At 40.9% G+C, this 25,684-nt stretch overlaps 1 protein-coding gene across 1 annotated transcript; it reads right to left on the bottom strand.

Annotated features, from left to right (window-relative positions):
• On the bottom strand, positions 1–22,430 carry LOC137290567 (cell division cycle protein 20 homolog). The gene is made up of 8 exons (XM_067821604.1): positions 21,939–22,430; positions 15,556–15,687; positions 15,170–15,372; positions 13,549–13,646; positions 12,173–12,386; positions 8,184–8,309; positions 4,989–5,175; positions 1–650 (listed from the first exon to the last, which is right to left on the bottom strand). Exons 1-8 carry the CDS (start codon positions 22,234–22,236, stop codon positions 535–537), a joined length of 1,374 nt encoding a protein of 457 aa, XP_067677705.1. The 5' UTR covers positions 22,237–22,430; the 3' UTR covers positions 1–534.
• Between the last annotated feature and the right edge of the window lie 3,254 nt (positions 22,431–25,684).

Raw genomic sequence — 25,684 nt, 5'->3', positions numbered from 1 at the left:
TAACATTACATATGTTTATTGAACCTAGGATAATTTGGTATTTCGTTTACAAAACACTGTTCCGTTCTGACAACAGACATCACCCTTAGGGTTCCTGGTCAATAATAACAGGAAAGAGTTACCGATACAACAAAACTAAACAATTTTGCACCTGATATAATTATTTCAAAATCCATTAAAATTCCATTCTGTTTGTATTGGACTGTTGGTAATAAACTATTTCCAAACGAAAAGCACTTTATCCGAAGTTCAGTGTTGACTCTGCATGGCCCCATCCCCTGTTAACAGTTGTACAGGAAGTAGTGTACGAAGACTACATCCACCACTTCCCACATAACAACAAACAAAACAGTTATAATGAAAAAGATTCTCTTAATGAAAGGTAAATAATATATCAAAAGACAATGAAATCTGAAGCGACGCATCTGAATCAGATTAAACTAAACGGACATACGCCATTTCATCTGCCATGAATGTTTGGGTATTTATTATCTTCACTGTTTACAAATGCTTGTCGATCTATTGTTTGCCTGTTCAGCGGATGGACTTTGTGAGCTGGAGTGGGGAATCGTGATCGGTTGAAGAAGTCCTTGGTGTGGAAGACGGGAAGCACCTCCACAGACACAGATTCTCGTCTGCTCCAAGAGACGCTGAAACCAAAGATACATGCAAGTCAGTGAGTACATGGTTTTCCAGATCTGCTACGATGGTCTCAATGAAACATCTCCCTACATCGTAATCATGTAAAGACTTGAATCTCGGTCTGTATCGCAAAAAGGAAACTTTTCAACAATGCATTACGTAGATTCCTACTTGTGGTCTGTAGGAGTTAGCCAGAATTACTGGTGCATTGCCTTGTTCAATATAAGAGATTGGGACAACACTCTTAACTTGATCTCCGGGTCCTTCAGGGTTTGCACACGTCTTTTATAATTCAATGAAAGTCTTATGTCAATTGAAATTTTCGTCCACTTTCCTGATTCAGTTTCACTGCTGCAGCCATTATTATGCAGTTCTCTGTAAAATGGGTAAACATTTCAAGAATTTTCGAAGGAACTGTTTCCGAGTACAATATAGTTTATCGAATACACAACATTGTTCGTGATCATAGTGAAAGTTGCCCCCTTGTCAACAGACTGGTATAGTATCTGCCATGAGATAGTGCATGCTCTGTATGGGGCAAGAGGGTGCAAGATATATCGTCATTGTCAATGACACAATAACTATTTATAAGAGTCTTGCGAGGTCACCTGAGGATAGGGCCAAAATAGCTCGGTCTAATTTGGCTGTTCGTCATGTAAAGCCTTTCAAGTTTACAAACTTTTTAGATATGCTTGATTCTCTCCCTTGTCAATGCATCATGGAGTACAAGTGAGTGAGTTTAGTTTTACGGCGCACTCAGCAATATTCCAGCTATATGGCGGTGATCTGTAAATAATCGAGTCTGGACCAGACAATCCAGTGATCAACAACATGAGCATCGATCTGCGCAATTGGGAACAGATGACATGTGTCAACCAACTAAGCGAGCCTGACCATCCAATCCCGTTAGTCGCCTCTTACGACAAGCATAGATGCCTTTTATGGCAAGCATGGGTTTCTGAAGGCCTATTCTATCCCGGTACATATCACGGGGACATGTAGTACAAGTACTGTCATATGATCAGTCTCACAATACAACATGTAGCTTCTTGTGCGGACGTCCTTACCTGGCGGAAACAATGCCGATCCAACGTTAAATACAGACTCGCCTACACTAATGGCTACAGTGGCAGACAGTGGCAGTGTCAATAAAGACAAGTAAATGAACATAACAAAATGAATTATACTAGAATTTCTTGCCTTCACTCCAAAACTCCCCGACTCCTTTTGGGTGCAATATATTGTGGTTACGCTCGAGGTCAACCTGCCGTTGTGATGGAAGCCACCTGGCAGCTATACCACAGACCTCCGGGTGCGCAGTTCACAAAAAAACATGTTTTTCTTTCATAATCCAAGTAAGAGAAAAAACGGAATCGGAAAATGAAAATGTATTTGTTCAAATTGTCCTTCGGGAAAGACTGTCACACAAAGATTCCCTGAGAATGGATGATCACTTCAATCACAATGATCCAATCATCCTTTTAATAGACAACACTGCAAGGGCAGTGGTTAAATCACCGTTTAATGACTTGTTTTTGTAATTCATTATCATATTAAAGTGTTTAGCACGTTTCCTTTCTTACTGTAGATGAATTTATTCAGCACTTCAAGAAAGGAAAGTACTCCTGAAAGGCTTAATCTTATCGACCTACCGGATGTTCACACGTATGTTTTGATGGGCGAAGTAGGAAGTTATTTATACGCATCAACTGCGTGTTTCTTTCCATACAGCTGTTGAGAAACAAAATATTGATGGAATTACGTGGGATATAAATCTGAATACGGTAAAGTGAGTGAGTTTAGTTTTACGCCGCATTCAGCAATATTCCAGCTATATGGCGACGGTCTGTAAATAATCGAGTCTGGACCAGACAATCCAGTGATCAACAACATGAGCATCGATCTGGGCATTTGGGAACAGATGACATGTGTCAACCAAGTCAGCAAGCCTGACCACCCAATCCCGTTAGTCGCCTTTTACGACAAGCATAGTTGCCTTTTATGGCAAGCATGAGTTGCTGAAGGCCTATTCTACCCCGGGACCTTCACGGGTCCTGAATACGGTACATGTTATATCACAAAATCGATGAAAATAAATCATTTTACATATTCTACTATTTGTTAAAATGGCAACTGTTCTCATGCAACGCGCGGCGAGTAACAGGACAGTGATCCAGTAACAAGGGTTGGTATGAATCGTTGCTTTACATAATTTCACCCAACGAATGATCAGTGATAACAAATTACCTGACCACTGAATAAAACCCAACAGGCACGTTTTCCATGTTTGTTCCTGGTGTTGTAAGGCAACATCCATCTACCTTCCAGCACAGTCAATATACATGTGTCGACACTATTTACCTGACAATTACCGCTGTATGAAGGGTATCCAATAATATTTATCTGTCTGAACGGACTTCACCCTTCCTTAATGCAACTGAGGCTGCTGTGTTTTCAGAAGGCGTGTATAAGCCTTCACGTGTAAGTAGAGGCATGTGTTAAAATATATCGAGCGTCACCAGCCAGCCAGCCATTGCTTACAAAGCTTGGGTGATTTTATCATTCCTGTTCATCTGACTTCCGGTCGTAGGTGAAAATCTTTATTGTAGCGAGTCCCAATCAGACGAATGTTTAACGTGATCAATGACCATAGTACTTCAGCCTGAAACACCAGGGCTTGGGTCGGCCAACCTCACCGGTTTCATGGTGTTCACAACCTAAGTGACTTGTCTTTAAAGCCGGGAACAAAAAAGGTCAAAGCCATTCCATTATGTTTGCAGTAGGAAAGGATAAGCGGATTCCTATACAAACTAGATATTAGGTGTCAATCGAATCTTATATTTTGTTTGTCCAAGATGCGGTCCTACTGGCTGAGATATTTGTGTTCCGACATGCCAACAAGGTTACAGACAAGTGATACTGTGGGCATGTTCGAGAGATCATGATTCGTGTTTGCTCTCCTACTCAGGTAAACAAGACATGTAGAGACGAGTGACTGCCATATGTGTCGCGGTTATTCATGATCGATTTCATGGTGCATTTCGCCATATCCCACTCATATTGCAGTATGTATCACGTGGAAAATACTGCAGGTCTTCGTCGTTACGAAGCCAACCATTTGAGCATTAAACAACCCCAACCTGCCCTCCCACGCCACACCCCTACCCCTCCCTACCCCATTCCCCTGTCACCACCAATCATTAAACTGTAGGGGTATCACATTCAGTATTAAAATATCTCTTAAATATGCCCACGCTCTTGGATGACATGCGTGCTTCATATACCCATGTAACAAGGCTTCCATGTCGGTATGAGGATAAGATCTGCGGACAAGGTTGTGTATAACAGGGTGACAGATAGTCAACACATTTCGTTTGATTTGGGAGACAAAATAGTTTAATGTATATCTGTTTACTACCGTATTTGTGTCTATCGCTTGTCGGATTAATTTTCCACCCCATTTGATAGTGATTGACAGTGATATGTCCATCTTAACCGATTTCGTAAAAGCCTACTTAAGTGAAGCGGAAGTCGCCAGGAGGGGGCGTGGCGGTAATCACGCAGTCCTCGTTAATGTAACGTGTGATTGATAAAAGCTCTTGTCATTGCTTGGGAGCTGAAGGTCGGATATGCAATGTTTTAGAAAAATCGCCTCTGTGGTTACAATTAATCAAAGTGTTCGTTAACCATCAGTCCAGTCAGTCCATCAGTTCAGAGCGCCATCAGTCTGTTCCAATTTGTCGCTATTTCGATAGTAAACACCTTCATCCAGTATGCCGAACTGACCATATACCTGGGCCTGACTCAATGTTTGCTGAAAGACCTGTTGGTTGATGGTGAGCGAGTTACTTATCTCGCCACATTGAGCAGTCTTACAGTTCGCTTTGTATCTGAGTGTCTCACGGAACGGAGTAAATATTATTTTAAGCCACATCATCACTGTTGCAACGATCCGTCAATAGCATGTATCTGGAAGGTTAGTCTTTTCGGATTTCAGTTTGAAACCGGTCCAAGATGCGAACGTGAACCGCATATGGCTGAGGTGTAGTGCATGGAAACATTCAACAAATACTCCAATACTAAACGTAACATAGAACAGAATATAGAGCAGATAAGATGTACAGACACAGGAGTGCACAAGGAATGCTTCAGACATAAAGGTTTGCGTCTACCCCAGTTTGACATCTGAAGGTGTGGATTCGGGCGTTGTGACATGTTCTTTCACCATTGTTGTCATTGGGACCGTTTAACAGTTCAGTTATGCTTAGGGCCGTTTGCGTCATCATACAGCCGAACCAATAATCGGTGCCCTACAGAGTTCGAAAGTTACAATGAGTCGAGCTCACCTAGTGTAGTACCGTCGGGGCTGATTGCCAGATGCAGCGGCCGTCTGCTGTGCTGCTGCAGTCGTGTCGTCTGCTCCAGTTTCATCAGACGAGTCCGCCAGAGATGTATGCTGTTCTTGTCGGCATTGGGTACCCCATGACTGGACACCAGCTCGTGACACACAGACGACCACAAGAGGCTGCACACCTGCGCACACAACTATGGCTAGTCAGTAACAGATCTTAAACTCTCACATTTCGGGAATTTGCGCTTTAAATGGACAAAATTACGAGCATGGGATAGAATTTAATACTGTGATCGGGGTAATAAGATCCGTCATTTTCCGAATGCCTGTGAACGTATTAACTTGAAAGTGTGCATGACACGTTTAGATGATATGATAGATATTTTGCTTGTCAATGTGAACACACATCAATTGTTTCGGTCTGGCTATGTCAGATGTTGAAACAAGTATATGGCAAGCCGTTTTCACATGTTCGGCGAAATTACTACTATTGTTTTTAAAATAACCTGATTAGATCTCGATTAGATTAAATTACATAAAACTACCATTAAATTAGTGATATTTCGAAATTAATTAGGGACGTGAGAAAGAATATCAATGTTTTGAAAAGAATCGCTGATATCAGAACAGGATTTAAAGACAAACAAACTATGGAAATAACTTGTCGCTTCCGGCCTGGTTCACGACAAATTGTGCGCTGGACGAAAACAAGTAAAGAGTTGAAAGCTCTCTTGTTACCGGTTGCCGCCATTTTGGAATGGAGAGTGAGTGAGCATGATTTTATACCGCTTTAACCATTACACCAGCAATATTGTAATAGAATCTAAATGAATGCAGTAAAAGTATTGAAAACAATGTAGGCATTTTCTATCATAAGCGTCACCTACTTCCGTTGTATCACGATCGACCTGCAAATGTGCATCCATATTTTCAACCTTGAAGCAAATTATATAACATCATAGAAAGTTACCTTTTTCTGAAGTTCTTATTGGTGTCATCTATGAGGGGGTATATCCCTTCTTGACAGGTATGATTTATCTAACACTGAACGTTCGCGGGAGCAGCACTTTTCAGACGTAGCCTAATTATCACTGTTTTTCGCTATTTACTTCCATGAAGGATTTTACTACTGATGTCAGTCTGTGCTGTTATTATTATACCGGCTCATGCATTTCATGTATCTCATTGCTACAATTACAATTTATTCTCTGTCTGGAATCATTGTGTGCTCTGGGTGATAGTAACAGTGTTTGTCTGGGACTATTTCTTGTGTACAATCCTGCTCCGTGGCTGTTACCAAATATCTTAGCAATTTTGTTAGTGTCCGAATTATTAAAGGACACATAGGACAACATCAGTTCCTGGAAACAGGGCATATTTGCGTTATATTGTCACCAAGTTGTCAATAGACGTAGCATACATTTCACGTCTATCAAAATGTCGACCTGGTCGCTTGGTCTAAATATATCGTTGTCCTTATTCTTGTCATATCAGATGTTACCACAAATCGAAGTTATCCATCAAGTTCGATCATTTCGGACACTTTACATCACATGATGACAACACCAAATGATAAAGGAAACTGAATATTTGGTACATTTCACTTGTCATAGAACCGACCACCAACCAAGATGGGGGCCGCTGAGTGAGTGGTTTGGTTTTACGCCACATTCAGCAATGTTCCAGCTATATGGCGGCGGTCTGTAAATAATGGAGTCTGGACCAGGCAATCCAGTGATCAACAACATGAGCATGAATCAGCGCAATTGGGGACAGATGAACAGATGACATGTGTCAACCAAGTCAGCGAGCCTGACCACCCGATCCCGTTAGTCGTCTCTTTCGACAAGCATAGTCGCTTTTAATGGCCGCTGACGGTTAAATATTGTAGGTTTAATTATAACAAATTGTCTTGATGTCCTGATTATTTCTATTGTGTCCTTATTGTATTCAGACAAACAGGGCAACAGAAGGACAATTAGAAATCACTTGTTTTAGAAATGATATTACCTATGCAGTGCTCCTTGTATGAAGGCCATCAAACCTGTGTTCTGATTGGCTGAGAAAGGTCACATGATACCTATTAATACACTCGCCTCGATTCACTCAACCATTCATTCAGTCACTCATTCTGTCATTTATCATTACTCATTCACACTCAATCCAAGGAAAAGATTCGGATTGTATACGTCACTTAAACTGACACTCCTCCTCTGGCACCTCTACCGACTTATATTTATCCCCGCTAGCGCTAGGGATATAATTATATCTGTGAGTCAATTTTACAATCACTTACATACACAGATCATTTCTACACGATACTCGAGTTGAAATAACATAATAATTTACTGTCTTGGAGACTGAGCCTTGTCATTAAATCTACATATAGGCAGACTAGTGTTTGATCAGTACTGGGGATATTTATTGGCATTTATTTTATCGCATTTTTAATACCTTGGCTGGACCAGACAATCCAGTGATCAAGAGCATGAGCATCGATCTGCGCAATTTGGAACCGATGACATGTGATTTTTATTAAAGGAATATCTAAACGAATTCAAGATATCGGCCATGCGCATGTGTGTATGTATTAATTGTTTCAATATATACTGAATCATAATGTATTACTGATATGATTGTTCACGGATATCTTTATAGATATCTTAGAGATGGGATTGTGTTTATGGGTTTTTAGGGGTTTGGGTTTTTTTGTTTGTTTTTTTTGTTGTTGTTGTTTTTGTCGGGTGTGTGCTTCTTTTAGAAGAAACAATAGGTTCTTTGATTTGATATCCAAAATTCTTGCACTCAATGACATACTTCAGCTATGCTTAAATTCAGCATTTTGACAGATTTCATAAAGTTTGCACTCTAAGTGAAATTTCAAATGCCCCAAAATCATTTCATCAATGTTATCATAAATGCAGTTAAGTGCTACACATCTCCGTGTGTTGGTCTTTCAGACCGCACCCCTTCTGATTCACTGTCCAATACTGACCATCTTCATAACACTGTCACCACATAGTTCAGATAAAGAACAACTGTCCGAGAATATAACACTGCTGCAATATACACCATTGCATGCATGTCAAGACGGACCAACGCCTGTCTGAGAGGTATGATTTTGTTCTTGCGTGAACATACTTATGTAACTGAGATTCAAATGAAGTTGTAGGCGTCTGTGACACCTCACCTGAGACTTCGTATCCACCTCCGTCAGTTTTTCTCCAGTGTGCACGTGCCAGAGACGAATGTGGCCATCGTTTGAACCGCCACCGCTCGCAATCACACTTGGTCGCCATGGACACCACGCAAGTGCCTGTCAACAAAAAGTATGACCTCAAATTGTTTTGTCATGTCCTATTACAGTAATGTAGGCTAATGAAGCACTTAGACTAAATGGTTTAGCTAGGAGGACGATATACAGGCGGAATAGGCAACCAATGTTTAAGTCGCACTGTAATGATTTAAAACTCGCCACTTAATCTAACAATGTCCGACATCTTTGTTGGAAACTACTTCCGGTTACCCACACAATGGCGGTTTCGATACAGATCACCATGCACTTTAACACTTTAATGTGATATGTTGGAGCGCGGTAACGAATCGCTTTCCTTTTAAAGGATATTGTGATTTAGGTTTATGTCAGTTACACAAGCCAGGTTATGGTTACTGATTAGTTCATTTAGCTCCAAATACTCGCTACTTTAATTTAACAGAAACGGGAAAGGTTATATGGAAACCAAATTCTTACACTGGAATATAGATCGGTAAATATTTCGCGGAATAGAAATTGGATTATCATAGACTGTAACATCGAGAAACGAGATATTTATTGGTGAGTCGAGCAATGAGACGCTGCCTATCTTAACAAAGGTTATGCAACAAAGAGGCAAAACAAGTTTTCTTTGCCGTTTTATCCATACAAGTGTGAAGCTTTAGAGGAATATCAGTCTTGAGATTGACCAGTGCAAGATCGCCCTCTACAAGAGACGGACCGATGAGAATAAACTTAATGAAGGAAATGTGAAGTCAAAGACAAATTGCCATTTCTTTAGCAGTTATCAAATACATTTGTCACAAATTATATATCCCAATATCTAATTACTTGAGCTCCGGGTTTTACTAAATATATTTTAAATATAATGGCAGTTTAGAATAAGTGAAAGTTATTGACGGTTACTTTTCATGAGTGGAACAGTTGGATCATTAGCCGCAGACTCGATGCCTGCCTGCTACAGCAAATGAAAATAAAATTCAAAATTGTGATTGCAACCGGAAATGTCACAAGTAGAGCTTCTTCTAGAAAAAAACCTTAGTAGTTTTGTTTCTGTTTACACTGCCATGAACTGTGAGGTTGAACGTTATACTCCATGTGGTATGTACACGCCCTTCACCTTTCGACCTGCAAAGTGGAAGATTTCGCATGACATTGTTACAACCAGTAGTAAACAAAGGCAGCCAGGTGGACGAGTACAACACGGTATTGGGACGATCACACGATGAGGTTCGCTCTCAGCGCAAGGACACAGAAAACTGGTCTTACGCGTCCACGCGAGTGGACAGTTCATCTGTGTTCACATCTATTCACATGACAAGCCAATGGACTATAGTTTTACTATCAAACAGGAAATTTCAACTTAAGCTGGCAATGACTAAGTATTTACGATAATAAGTCATTTCATGCTCTTTGAATTTATGTTCCCATTAACCGAACAAAATATCAGGTCAGGTCAGGTCAGTTTGACGGGGAAACTAGTGATGGGTTAGATGGGGCTGAATGATGTCATTGATTTGTTATCTAAATTTAGAACAGACGTATAACATCACAAAGACATTGTGATTGTGATGACCTGTCTATTTGTAAGCATAAAGTATATAAACATAACAACTACGACGCTCTCTTACTCCAAATCCGGTTTTATTTTCAGATTATATTTACATAAACACATACAATATTTATTACCGTATTAGTAAACAATGTCAGTTCTTAACATTAGTCCAGTCAATATATTTCAAATTAACTGGTTTACTGATAAATGTTAGTTTTCTGTAAACTAAGTTCATAATCATCGGGACAGCTAAAGTTTGGGTGTTGCAGCCGTCTGTGGGGTCAGAAAGTTATGAAGACGATCATAATTAATTCCCTTTCTAGTTGCAGTTAAAATTCTTGACCGAAGAACATGAAATGTTATTTCACGCTATGATTGACATGGTGTCAACATGTGAATATTTAATTCCTCAAATGGCCCTTCTGCTTAATCCAGTGTCACTACTTTGTCTGAGCACTTACCTCCCGAGGGACAGTTGAGAAATGTGACGGCTAACGTTTATACCAGGCCGCAGTACAAGTACATCGGACACTCAAAGGCAGCCAGTTTGGGGGGACGTTCCCTCACAATATGTTCAATCGAGATGAAACTAATGTCACACAGTTCAAAGATAATTGGTTGGCGTGTTTGTTTGAAGCCGTCAGTAATATTCCAACTATGTGGCGGTGGTCTGTAAATAATCGAGTCTGGATGAGACAATCCAGTGATCAACAGCATGAGAATCGACCATGACAAGTGGGATACGATGGTGTGTGCCCCATCGTGCTCAACTACTTATGGTGTGCATATAACGCCGTGTTTCGTTGTGCCAAACGCGAGGACTGTTAGTGCGTAGAGAACATGAACTATTTCGTCATTAATACTAGTCATCTTTATACTAGTATCATTACACCAGACAGATGGGCATGTTAAATGTAAATGTCAATCTTCTTCTTATTCAAGAAATAGATATAAGTCAGTAGCGTTTCATCACAAAAGATATATTCACTCAGTATAAGTTATTAAAATTGCTAGTTGAAGACTACTTGGGAACTATCTTCAGAAACTCAGACGGGTTTCTAAATATGATAGGAATTAATCATACGAAGTATGCTCATTATGTTGATTCATGACTGGATTTCTGCCCGCGCTTCTTATGTAAGGCTACACCCGGAAATAATCTGGTTACACGACAGAAGTCTCTTTCATTCTTTTACCAGTAGTTTGAAATATTTCGACAGTTGAACATTTTTGGCAATATCAGCATGACCGACAGACGCCAAGGAGCAGTCACAGCACCGCTATATTTTTGTAGATCTCAACCACGTGGGTTCATCATAGGCAGAAGCTATGTATCATGACTGAACACAGTGAACTGTTCTTTGTAGATTCAGAGGTATAATGGGGTTTAAATTACACTGAAGGTCTCAATCATTCCTCTTCCTTGTGGCAGTAAAAAGCTGTCATTGAAGAATATGCAATCTTAGTTAGCGTGTTGATTGACAAGGTGTCAAACTAATGGCGTTAAATTCATCAAGTGTTCCGACTAAGTAAGCCGTTGTCACTACTTTGCTTCAATACGTACCTCCCAGGAGACAGGGCACACGCAGAGGAAAGTGTTGACAGTCTGGTCAAATACCATTTAAACGTCACAATGAGCAATCACAAAATATTTTACTACATTATCGATTTGAGTGTCTGTATATCAATAAAAACAAATCACTTTGTAAGGAACGTGCGTTTTCATAAAGTTGCCATATTTTGGATTTTCAGGGACAGAATAATTATTTGCTAGCGAGTGCTACTATGGACATCCACGTACTCACGTACACAGGTACGTTTTATGGGCAGATCACACGGCAATATAAGTTAGTTTTAAAATGGCTCTTTGATCACTGACATAATCGCTTTATCTGCCACTACGCCCCCATAGTGTACAGGTCCTTGTAAAGAGCTGCCGGATGAGAGATTTCTCCTGAAAACACAATATTTATAGCACTATCCTTATTAGGAAGCTATTCCTATATTTAGGTGCTAAAGCAGATTGCACATAATCTGAGATGAAAATCCGTAGAATAAATAAATGGCTCTGTTACAAGTCATTAAGCCTTACTTGATTTACCCTACGATGAGATGGTTAAACGTTGGTACCATTCTGCAGTTGAAAATGGGTTCTCCGGTACACTGGTTTTTGGTGTGGGGACATGTAACAATTCTATCTTCAATGCCGAGCACCAGGCAAGGTTACAACATGTACTGTAACTCTTCATGCATGACCGATGTTCCGCTCTCCGGACAGACGCTCTATCTACAGCGGAATGGGGACTGTCTGTAAGCTGACAATATTTCTCCAATTCGGTGCATGACTTACCTTCGCGCATGCCTTGTGCGACTCAATCCGTCTGTAAACCGAGTTGTTGCGCATGCTCCAAATGTTGACAATCCCATCATCCCCACCGCTGGCCAGGAATTCTTCATCTGTGGACAATTTCAAGTTCGTGACGTCACGTTTGTGGCCGCTTAAGCTCGTACACACGACAGGATCACGTGGGTCGTAAATTGAAATTCTGCCCTTGCGCGATCCACTGAAAATACATTTTTATAATATGTAAAAATATCTTTTCTTACCAAGGGGTTTGAACCTGCAGACTTCAGAAATGCCTTTACTGAGCAGATTCGACCAATTCAATGTGAACAGACATGTTTGTCAAGTTTGCCTGGTTGATTTGTTGTTTTACGTTGCACTCGCCAATATTCAAGAAATATGGCGGTGGTCTGTAAATACTGCATGAGCAACGTCATCAGCATCAACATAGGTAACTACGATACGATGACGTGTCACCCGAGTCAGCGGATCTGAGTGTTCGAACCCGCTTGTATATAGTGAGTTTAGTTTTACCCTTCACTCAGCAACATTCCAGCTATATGGCGGCGGTCTGTAAATAATCGAGTCTGGACCAGACAATCCAGTGATCAACAACATCAGCATCGATCTGCGCAACTGGGAACCGATGACATGTATCAACCAAGTCAGCGAGCCTGATCATCCGATCCTGTTAGTCGCCTCTTACGACAAGCATAGTCGCCTTTCATAGCAAGCATGGGTTGTTGACGGCCTATTCTACCCCGGGACCTTCACGGGTGGTTTGTATATAGTGTAATGTAAAGGACAAGGCGAAGCAGTTAGTGTTATTGTAAAAACGACATACACAAAGCAAGAAAGCAATATTCCAGCAACAGATAATCAGCTATGTCCAGAGAGTATGGATAGATAGATAGATAGATATAGGATATTTATATAGCGCACATATCCACGCACTATTGCATGCTGAAAGCGCTGGTATTTTCCCCTCGATCACTAGATGTCAATCTCAACAGCACATGTTATTTCAATCTCAACTCCCTTGGGAGTATACAACTCTTGCTTCCACTTGGCGCACCGAGTTTACTGAGAGAGTGATTGTGGTTTTACGCTGGTTTAGCAGTATTCCAGCAATATCACGGTTGGCACACCAGAAATGAACTTCACACCACGTAAATGAGGCACAGTGGAATGCAGGTAGTAGACATGAGTATATGTGATACAGTGGATCACAAGGTACTGTTGAGCCCGAGGTACTACGGGCACAAGGTACTGTTGAGCCCGAGGTACTACGATCACAAGGTACTGTTGAGCCCGAGGTACTACGGTCACAAGGTACTGTTAAGTAAGTGTGATTCATTTGAACGAGTGGGTTTTATGTTCACCTCATCAATTTATCTTTAGACCAGGAAATACTTCCCACGTGGCAGTGGTCACGTGTCCGGAAATTCTTGACAACTTTCATACTTGTAGCATCCCATAGCTGCAAAACACATGGCGAAGCTGGTCAGAGGTGGTCGTTTGAGTGAGACCCCAAACCAAAGAAACAAAGAAATATATGGATTCATCTCTTAAAGGATAACACAACCCTAAAGTAAAAGACAAGCAAGTATTTAAATAAAAACTTTGATTAGAATTGGCATGATATTGATGAAGTTGACAAACAAAAACTATAAGCTACCCATTGATAACCGAGTCTTCTTCCAAACTGAACATATTTTGACTACCTAATTTGGAGGAAATTCGACAACATACACATGAGTGATCATATTACTGAGACAAGAAAATACTTTATGTGCATGGTTGATCCGTCGTTGAGCATGCCCGAAGTAATCTTTTCATGTACTTGATGCACAATATGGGACAAGATGAACTTTAGCATGACTAATGATAAATTAGAAAGTACTAACTGTTTGAACTCTAACATTTTCGTAAATTTCCCAAGCAAGCATTTGAATGTATTTGAATCATGTCGAAAAAGCGGTGATTTGTGCATTTGGATTCAGCAGAATAAATATTCCCAATAAAACGATCCACAATCATCAGGTCGTGATGTCATAGTCAGTCTGTGTCAGTGGCAGCGATGATTGAAGAGCCTGTAAAATGTCATGCGGTCGGCGGCAGAATGTTATTTTAAGTCCTTTAACGATACAGTCCTAGAGGCTGGCGACTCCTACGCCAAGATGCCGTTTCCAGGCTCTTTTCAACCTGATCGACAGGTTTTCTCCATGTCTTGAGTGGATTGGATACCTTACTGAAAATACAGAACTTCTGCCAGCTTCCACGCTCATTATGGCGCGAGTCCACGGTTTTACATATTCCCCATCTGAAGGAATACAGTGAGATAGTTACCGCTGTTGGTATTATAAATCGATACACATGGACGCACCAGCATGGAAAGTATTATAGGGAATGAAAATTTCAGTTCACACATTTCGCTAAAATGAAAAAAAGGAATATGCAGGATTGGAAATTTGATTTCAGTGGATAACTGAATAAACGATAAATGCATTATAATATTTTAAAATTGAGGAAATAAGCTGCGTCTTAGAAATAGATCACAGAAGTAGCAATGCTTCCATTGTTACCAGACGACCCCCCATTTGTATGGACCTTACTAGCATGGTGAACCTGGTCAACCCCTACTCCTTACCCTCTCATCCCATAAATACGAGCTGACAACTGTGGAAACAGCTCTTACATGAGCAGTAGTAGTTCAGGGGCAAACGTCCAGACATTTACACTGTGTCCATGTGTCCCCACGTGTTTCGTTAACGATTCATCATTCAATGCCCTAGTTATATATAGATGACCTGTATTTAAGTCTGGGCCTAACAATCCAGAGATCGATATTGTGAGCAACGATGACAGCCGTCCCAGGACGAAGACAGGCACGTGATCTGGTTAGTTTGTAACCTATTACATGGTTTGTTGGGGATCAGGTCCACCATGGGGTCCCCACTAGGACGGTACAGACAGATGTGGGATAAAGTGGAGTGTACCCACCAGTATGTCCCCCTGACATGTTCCTATAGCCAGCGTCTCTCCCACCTTGCTCCACGCCACGGACGATACATAGAAGTCGTCCAATTCGGGCAGATGCAGGCGTAATCGTTTGCACTCCTCATTCTTGACGTTCCACACGTAGGTGTTAGCCCCCAGAGCCACAGCGATGCAGCCGTTGGGGCCCCAGTCTAATACGTTACAATCTGACCATGAAATTAAAATGTGTATTAAATTTGCATTCCAATAAAGCAGTTCACTGACATGTAAGCTAACGGTACAGCTCGTGTACAATGTAAACTCATTAGCGCGGGTCTCAGAGGCACACAATAATGGGAAAACAACTGAATTGGATACAGGTTGCATTAAACAAAAAAAGCTAAACTTACAAAAATCATCTCTGAGTCCTGGCATGTCTAACACTCTGTCCGGGGCCGTGGACACGTGTCTCTTGGCAGCCCGTGGCGAAGGGGAGCTGAACACCTCGTCTCCCAGATCCATCAACCAAGGGGTAGAGGACCCTTGGAAAAAACATGTCATTAAACAAACCAAAACGGATGCCTTTGTCTTATGTGGAAGTAATTTGTAATTATACATATTCTGTCATTATTATGAGAACTCTGCAGTTGGAGTACATACATATATTTACGAATGTCAGTTACTGTTTTAAGAAACATCATGTTTGTTAATGAGGTGTAGTGGTCCCCTTGTCACCACACGGGACACATCTCTCTAGCAACTGGGCAGAGTTAACCTACATTGCAAATACCGCAACTGGACTTTGATTAACTCCAGGAGTCTGCTATTCTGCCGGAAGAAAATCACCCAATCTGAACTAAATGCAAGAACTATACATATAAACCACATAAGCTCGTCTTTGAACCACTGTCCTCACGACTTCTGCAACTCTGAATATGGTCCAGTATTGTCTGGTAGTTAGGAACGACCAGCCCTTTATCAGATCTAGGACTTTCTCGCTAGAAAGGTAGTTGCAAAACATCTGTCCCTGGAGTATCAAGAGGTACCTAATTGTTAATAATCAGAAATATGGTGGATGTTTTCAATATATGTAGTATAAAAGCAAGGCTAATATATTTGTTTATTGCAGGCCAGATATATGGGAGAGACCAGGTGAAATGGATTTTAATGGTTCGTAGAGGATGTGGTGACGTAAATGTATGGCTGCTCGTTCTATTCCAGACTAATGCTGGCTTATAACTGTATTATGCTCTAATACTAACAGGATTCTGTAGTACAAACAAATGCTGTAATACAAACAAATACTGTAGTACAAACAGATGTTGTAGTGAATGAGTGGTATTCCAGCTATATGGCTGTCTGTAAATAATCGAGTCTGGACCAGACACTCCAGTGATCAACAACATGAGAATCGATCTGCGCAATTGGGAACCGATGACATGTATCAACCAAGTCAGCGAGTCTGACCACCCGAACCCATTAGTCGCCTCTTATGACAAGCATAGTCGAATCTTACGACAAGCATAGTCGCCTTTTATGGCAAGCATGGGTTGCTGATGGCCTATTCTACCCTGGGACCTTCAAGGGTCAACAGATGTTGTAGTACTAACAGATGCAGACTCCTAGTCGAACACTCTTCTATCCACTCCAACCATCGAGTCTGGACCTAGCAAACCAATGACTGAAAGGAAGATGACGACTGCCATCATCTGTGTAGCAGGGCAACCAACCAACCAACCAACCAGTCAACACAGCAGCCTATCGTGTATACGTGAAGGCGTCGATCTTGCTTCATAACAAAGTGTAATGGTATATTATTTGACTAGAATGCAAGGACTGAACATGATTTTTAAATAGTAGTACCAACTGCTTTAAAACTACATATTACTCTTTCAGGTTTCGAATTCATAGGCGTCGGAGCTGAAAGCATTTGTTAAACAGGACTGAAATTGCAAATGTTATTGCGTCCCTATTTCCTTATCCTTGCACACAGCTTTGTAGCCCTTCACCTTATTATGTTGGCGTCTTTTCAAATATCACAGCACTGAATCCCTGGTCCCAAACATTTGAACAATAAATCGTTTTTACAATTCATAAAGGGCTTATTGAAAGCTAAAGAATAAACCACGTAGGGTGAACTTTTGACAGAAGTTTCCTTTTTCAGATTTAAACAAACACCAACTGTCTACATAATTACCAGATAAATATACCACAGAGGTTGACACTAACTCAAAACCTGATACTCCACACTATCTGGCTCGATGAGGCGGTATGGAGGCGGTAGCTATTTAAGACGTCACAAACAATGTATGGATTTGAATACAACTTCACTTACTAAGAGATGTTGCGAACCCTGTCTGCAATGAACAGAAATATCAAAATATGGGCGTTGGGTGCGTTTTGTCTGGCATGTATGAATGGTGATATGACCCCCTGAGGACTACATCCAAACTACATCCTACGCTGACTCAATCCCTCCTTCCAATTGAAATGTTCGTACTTAACTCGGTGGACATCCTTCAATATCATCTGATAAACATCACACCGATTTTAAACCCAGACAATACGTTATTTACAACCGTATTCATCATGTCTTTACAATTTTTTCAAGCAGCTTAGGATGACATACCTGTTCAAACGGGATCAAATTTTAAATTCTTTCCTGTTATGCCAGTTATCGTTCTGTTCCCTTTACTAATTACAGGTGCTAGAGCAGCTGATTAACCTGTGTAATTTTACTACACATTCAGTTTATCAAAATATTTATACTGGACAAAATAAGTAGGGATATTGGTATATTTATGATTGATATTTTATCAGTATGAATAAATACAGCATTCTTCATAATTTCGGAAATGTAAATTATCCCTAACTATTTTTGTGCAGTATAGTAACACACCATTGACCAGGTCTTCATTTTTTCCGGTACTGATAGGTGTTTCTAGCAAGTTAGGAGACTGTCATTTTGTGACTTGACGGACTGACCAGTCTTTGAAATTGCTTTGTTATAACAGGGTATCACACGTAGTGATATATATGGAGAAATGTCTAGCTTTCACATTGCATTTTAGTATTACTCACTTCAGGCTGCAATTACGTCTTTAAATGTAAGACCCGTGAAGGTCCCGGGGTAGAATAGGCCTTCAGCAACCCGTGCTTGCCATAAAAGGCTATGTTTGTCGTAAGAGGCGACTAACAAAATCGGGTTCTCAGGTTCGCTGACTTGGTTGACACATGTCATCGGTTCCCAATTGCGCAGATCGATGCTCATGATGTTGATCACTGGATTGTCTGGTCCAGACTCGATTATTTACAGACGGTCGCCAATAGCTGCAATATTACTGAGTGCGGCGTAAAACTAAACTCACTCACTCACTATAAATGTAAATATTGTAGAAATGTTTTCCACGGATATAGTAATACTGTAATAGCAAACTGTCAGCAAAATACATTCCACTAATAGACGGTGAAGCACAATCGTTCTGTTTAAACTTGACGGATAAGGCTGAACAAAAGACAGCAAAATGGAGGTAAACGTACAATGGGAGATAACTGTGATTTGTTGCCATACCGATTCCCGCGGGGCCTGGAGGCACGATTTTTTCGAAATAAATGTCATCTCGAAGCCTCCTTACAGACCTGTATGACAGATGAGTAGGCCGTAATGAAAGTCATTTACTAGATTTGTTCAACACCCAACCGGCTTCAGGGACACCCCGTATAGATAATTCAAATGACAAATCGCAAAACACCACGTAAGTTTCCCGTGTTCCTCGCTGTTTGTGCATGAAAGATATTATAAGTAGTTTTACCAAACCTTCACGAGAACCACACAAGTCGACAATTAATATACGGAAAAGATGAAAATGTCGCATTATTTCAAAAATCGAAAGATAAAGTTTACATGAAATAGCGGCCCACCCCGGCACATCCAAAGAACCTGGGCCCACTTGCACAAAGCGATCTTAGCGCTACATTGATCCCCATTCCCCAACACAGGCTTAAGGATCAATATGTGCAAGTGGGCCCTGAACCAAATCCACATATGTTTAAACATGTAGAGATACAAAGAGCGATTAGGACAGAGTCCTAGGGGGAAAGGTTTGCTGTTGACAATATTCCATCATTATCGGGGTGGGGCACACCCGTAAAGTGTCCATGGTGGTAACGGAAGTCAGACATCGCCCCACCTTCTTAAGGAAACCTCGCTATAACGCCTTTTCTCTGACACCCCATGCTTGACTAGAATAAGTATGAGTGCTGATGATTGGATATAATACTTATATCTCGGTTCTACGAGAAGCTATATGGTGCTTGTCTGAGCTCCGCTTTCTACAACATGTCTGTTATAATACAGAACTGCTCTTCTCATGAATTATATATTGAAACGGACAGGAATGCAGGCATACAAAGAGAAACCAGAATATGTCAATTACGTAATATGAATACTGCTGAGGATGAACTTTATTTCCTTCTAAAGTGTCCTGTTTATACGACTCTGAGTACGAAATACAGCCATTCTTTCATAAGCATCCACGTGTGTGAAAATACATTTCATTTGTAACATAGATACTACCAAAACATTATTACAGAATAAGGCAATGTACATCTACTTCGCTGTGAGTATAAAAAAGAGATTGTTACAGAAAAGAATTTGTAAATGGCTTCTACCTAATCATGTCAACTATAAATGTACCTCGAGCCCATAGCTTTTTAAGCAGTGAATAAAGACTGATTGATTGAATATAACAGTGTGTTTCAAAGAGGAGTGAGTGAGTTGGGTTTTACGCCGCTTTTACCTTCATTCAAGCAACATCAGGGCTGGAACAGCAAAAATGGGCTTCATGGCGTGTAGAACGAACGTTTAACCACAGAGTTAACCGAGCGCCCCGCTTCAAGGAGAAAAATACGATCTGATGGAGGTCTGAGACGTTCAACAAATTGGCGTAGCTTAAACGCACGGGTGTATTCCCGACTTACAAAATAATAGTTTTACGTTTTCTGGGAATTGTAACAAAGCTCATATCTTTACGTGGCGCCTCAGCAGTGCAAGTCTTCACATTGTTGCACGCTAAGGGACGAAACTTGGATTACTCGTGCCTCCTGAAAGGGCGTTAAAGAGGCTAAATAGATAAAGTGATCTTTGCCATCATGGGAACTGCTATCCTTTAAAACTTAGTCATTTTACTTCCTTAATTTCAAATTCAGTGTCCAATTAAAACAGACAGTTGCTTATTGAAAGAAACACTCCTTTTATCCCATCATCAATCACGAAAAGAGCTCCGAAAGTTCACAAACATGGCTTCTTAATCTGCTTTCTCCGTCAGTAGTGTCAGTTAGCATCCTCGGATCTTTCAGCTGTGAAGGCATGGCATGAAAAAATGACTGAGGAATGGATGTCTGTAGTCGTTACCACCGTTGCAGTGTGGGTATTTCCCTTCAAACTGCTGTGCCAGTTAATCAATCAGACGTGTGTGCCTTGTAAAAACTTCAATCTTCCTACTGACTTGAACACATTCCACATTAAACGTTCTATTTCGCGATGCATTGCAACACACTCGCCCTTTGTACTAGCATGTAGGAATAACACCACTTTCGTGAATACACATTTTGTGAGTGAGTGAGTGAGTTTAGTTTTACGCCGCACTCAGCAATATTACAGCTATATGGCGGCGGTCTGTAAATAATCGAGTCTGGACCAGACAATCCAGTGATCAACAACATGAGCATCGATCTGCGCAATTGGGAACCGATGACATGTGTCAACCAAGTCAGCGAGTCTGACCACCCGATCCCGTTAGTCGCCTCTTACGACAAGCTGAGTCGCCTTTTATGGCAAGCATGGGTTGCTGAAGGCCTATTCTACCCCGGGACCTTCACGGGTAACACATTTTGTAGTATTTGCTTATTGTAAAAAAGCTATCGAAACAGACAAGTAAGATTTTTTACGTCACAGTTTTGTATAAACAGGGTAATACAGAAAAGCACTCAATTGTACGAATGTGAATTTGCCACGCTCTAACCAAGGACCTGGCGTTTAAACAGACTATCACACCCAAGGAGTGAGTGCGTATGGCTATTCCAGCAACACCACGGCGGGGAACACCGGAAATGGACTTCATGCACCGTACCCATGTAGGGAATCGAACCCGGGTCTACCCAGTGACGAGTCAACGCTTTGACCACTAGGCTATCCCGCCGCCTCCACACTCAAAGAACATTGCCCCCCAAATCAGTTCGGAAACATGTCACGAGGGTAAAGCAAGCGTATTTGCGGGATTATGTATTGACCGTGTGGTGATAAAAGCTCTTTCCCTCAAAACAAAATGAAAAAATAATTACACCAAATGAAAACAACTAGGACAAAACAGATAACATTGAGGAATGTAGGTAGCAGTCATGACGGTCGTACCAGATATTCTCCGATTGCAAGGGTATATAGCTTATTATCGCACGATTTTCCCTTCTTGTTTCTATACAGGTACACACAAACAAGCAATCGTACATACTACATGTCCGGGATATACGTCATGGCTTGTTACGCCAACTTTTGGAAAGCGAGCGATTTGTGCTGTGGCTTTTAGCAATCGTGTATTTGTTTGGAAACTATTAATGGGGCAACAAAATAAGTTAGTCATAATTGTGTTAAACATTTACTTGTAGCATATCCGATCAACCAGAAAATGTCAGAATGTAAAAGAAGAGACTCACGTTAGTGGCACACCTGTACAGACACATTAGCCCCAACTCTGCCCTTCGCCAACCACGGGACCAATCTGTGGTCAGTACTTACGTCTTGTGGTGGTGGGTCGCGACGGCGAGTTGCATGTTGATCCACATCCGTGGGTGGGTAGTATTCCCTGTTGTTCATTTAGAACCACGGACAAGCGCCGACTGTATTCCTTAACCCCTGGAGATTCGACCCCACCCTGCAAACTCTTCTCATTTGGGCTACGGGAAAAAAGCTGCATATGTGCGCTTTCCACATTGAGTTCCGGCCGATAAGGGATGAAACGGTCCTTGAAGTTGCCTTGCTCATGGGTGCTGCTTCGGATAGCTTCTTTACCAAACCAGCTTTCACAGCGATCCATTATTGATACAATACTAGATGAAGTCTTCGATTAACAATCTGAAAAGTTGTTTTAACTTCACATGTGTTTAACCCAGAGGCCATGACCGGCGATAGTGAAGATTCTGTTCAATTAACGAACAATGACACGCGACCTACAGTAGTACAGCTCGTGCAACTGCAGATGCACGTGCTAATTTCATTGGCGGATAAACTGGAGCACATAATAGGCCTTGCCCTTACTGGTGTACTGTGCACAGGTAACCCAAGAAGTATCCTTCGTGACAAATTATACTCTTGAGAAAAGGTAGGGAACTGAAATTTTAATGTACGACTGAAAAGTGGGAGATATATCAGACTCAATTAATGTTGTTTGGTGTTGATATGATTATACCAAATGTTTAGAAAGTGCACTTCCTTATGACCACAGTTGTTTGTACAGTAATCACTCTTTACAATGATCGGTGTATGACGTGAAATTGCATGTTAACGATTTTCATCTTCAATCCAAAATAGAACCTGTCAGACACAAGCAGTTACAACTGTGTGATGGAAGGTGATTGTCAAACCAAAATAATTAACTACATGTAACAAAGTTACATTAGGCAACGAAATGTCAGCTGAGGACAACTTTATGCAATTTAATGTATTTAATGGTAGGAATGGTCGTCTATCAGGGAGAGCTGAAATCTACATTTGTACATGTTAGTACGACAATTGTATTCTAGCAGCCAAACATGTTGTCGCTAGTGACAAGACTATTTGTGTGCGTTTGGAAGATTTGATGTCACAGCTGAACACAACCAATAATCCCCTGAACCCCTTTGGGTATAGAGCTGTCCGTTGTTATCCCCAGAGCACAAAGCGGTGCCCCCCTCCACAGTGCATGTATAAGATGTTGTTTGTGAAAAGGTAAGGGAAGCTACAGAACGTCGAGACGACTTCTTCGTTTTTGAAGAACAAACGAGAACACTCAGAAGAAACCCAGTCAAATATTCTGTCACACAGCTCTCACTGGGTATAAGAAAAACTAGCGAAATTGGAAAAGCTGTCGCCATCTACTAATATCTCGCCCACGTCGCCAGCGTCAACGCTGTGCCTCATGGCCTGGCGAAGGGGGCAACAATCAGCTTCTTATGTCCTGTCACTTCTGGCAACAACTCTGAAGGACAAACTGGACTGGATATATAACGTTTGTTTGACGTTGAGTTGGTTTTGTGGCCATAGTTCACTAAAGGGGATCAGCGTTTCAATTTCCATTTTCTCCAGTCAGCTATAATTATCTACAAAAATCGGGTCGAGTGGCAAAGCATGGCCGCCAATGTCTGGGTGGAAGTGCAACCAGGACAAAGACCGCAATCACGTCACTACAAGCGAGGCCACACCGGCTGTGGATAGCGTCTTGTATTCAATATAAAGTGTCCGCGTTTACGGCAGTTACCATATTTTAATAGTGAATTTTTACAGTTAATGCGGATATGTGTTCCATGTCAAAATAAGAAAACTTTCATTAGTGTCACGATGGAGTTCGAATAAACGCGTTAATTCAGCTGTATGGACTCATCGTACATCAGGTCTGATAGCTCTGCAGTAACACGGACAGCAACATAGGAAATGCAAAGGGTATTTAATCAGCAACGTTAATATAACACGCATCCCTGTTCATGGATCCCCAATATTTGTGACCCATTACTTTAGATTTGACTCAGGTGCTTTGTGCTAGAAACCTCTATTGTGAATCATTGTATCTTGTTGTTTGCTCAATACATATTAGTGAATATTTTAGATTTGTCTGTGTTATATTTTTCTGGTTCATAGGGGATTTCTTATACCTCTTGTCACGGCAAATTATTAACCGTAACAATGGTTACGAAAAGATTTTCCTCGCATGCCAATAAATCACTTTTGACAAAACGTTCAAAAGTAGTCCCTGTGGATATTAAGAAGAGGAATTACTCCACCGCGACATTACTATGACAATAGCTGCGGGGAAAATAACAAGATAAAAGATTCGAACTGCTTGATCCGCACAGATTGGCTGAAGTGTACGATCCGATGCAGTTCATAATTAACATTTGGTAAGGCAAACATGTTGGGACCATGGGTTACTGTACCGAAGGGCTCAGGGAATATAAGCAAACATCGAGGGTACATCATCCCAGACCCTGAACCCTGTACTGCAGGCATCCAGTTACAGTGGTTCTGTACAGCGAGCGCATCAGTGATAGTCATCGCATTTTCGAGAATATTTGTGGCAAGTGTGTTGTGATTGGTGCTCTGAAGTAACATATGGGTGGTACAGGGTTATTGTGGAGGACTGATGTGAAGTTGAAAATGTCGTCCTTGTATATCTGTCATTACTTTAACATATCGCTCACGTATTTGTTTTTAGTCACGTGGTGTACTGGTCAGGGTAGTGACGATAAAATCTTATTTGACAATTTATGTAAATACCTGGAACCATATTGACCAAATTATTATAGAATCTCGAACAACGGGCTTTATAAATACATTGTCTTAATTTCAGAGCGTTACTTTCATTTTGTGAAAAGTTATTGAAAGTAGAGCAAACTGTACATACTTTGCAGTTGTCGTAATCAATACAAAGTAGTGGTCGTGATTTAAAGACACTTGCAGTGACAGTGACTTTCTGTGCGAAGTTAATTGTATCTGTATGAAAGTATTAAATTGTTGATTAATTGAATTTCAAAAGAGCAATTTCAGATCAGGTATCGTGGAATGTACCGTAAGGTGTGGTTATTGACCTGTAATGGGCACTTTCAAGGAAACTGTATTTACTTCAACAGAGACACCAAAATTAAAAAGTATAACGAAAGTGAAGGCAGACAACAATATCTTCCTACCCTGTGTGACATTGTGCCACATAAACTAAGATGACATTAAGTATTATTGCAGTGTGTCAAAATCGCTTTTGAAGGGTTCCTTTAGAAATTTCTAGCCCCATGAAAAAATTGTGAAAACAGGAAATGGAGAGGAGAGACCACTGAAAACATGGGTGACTGTGGTGCAAAGACAGAACATGATGTCATTATACGTTTATTGACATCACTCGCACCCTCGGTCGTCTTATTCTTAGCATGAACCCTACCTGGATTTACACCATTCTTTCAGGTAGTAAAATGTTAGACAATCTAGCCATAAATTAGAATGAAAAAGAATAAGTCTGCCGCCATTTCTCCTATATAGTGCTTACATAGTCTCTGAACATGCTGGCGAATATGACAGACTTAGCCATAAATAAAACGAACACATATGGACAATTTACTGTACTTCAAACTGCTTTGAAGGTATTGCCAATAACAATCACAAATCTGGACTCTCCACTCAAAGCTGTCTTTGTGTTGTGTGTATAGTATCATTTTCCGTTTTCCATTACTGAAATAATTTGTCCATCGAGTGCCACTTGGATAGGTTCTCGTTTTACATTCAGTTACAGAACCATGTCTTAA

The sequence above is a fragment of the Haliotis asinina genome, chromosome 7, assembly GCF_037392515.1.
Source record: "Haliotis asinina isolate JCU_RB_2024 chromosome 7, JCU_Hal_asi_v2, whole genome shotgun sequence".
Taxonomy (NCBI): domain Eukaryota; kingdom Metazoa; phylum Mollusca; class Gastropoda; order Lepetellida; family Haliotidae; genus Haliotis; species Haliotis asinina.
The sequence above is the reverse complement of the archived record's forward strand: the minus strand, read 5'-3'. Positions and strand labels throughout refer to the sequence as shown.

Excerpts from the sequence above, each read along its gene's own strand:
- LOC137290567 (XM_067821604.1), bottom strand. The coding sequence starts at position 22,236 with ATGGATCGCTGTGAAAGCTGGTTTGGTAAAGAAGCTATCCGAAGCAGC. Across the intron at positions 13,647-15,169 it reads CATGTCAGGGGGACATACTG|CTATGGGATGCTACAAGTAT; the intron begins GTGGGTACACTC and ends TGTGTTTTGCAG. Across the intron at positions 651-4,988 it reads CCCCGACGGTACTACACTAG|CGTCTCTTGGAGCAGACGAG; the intron begins GTGAGCTCGACT and ends CTTTGGTTTCAG.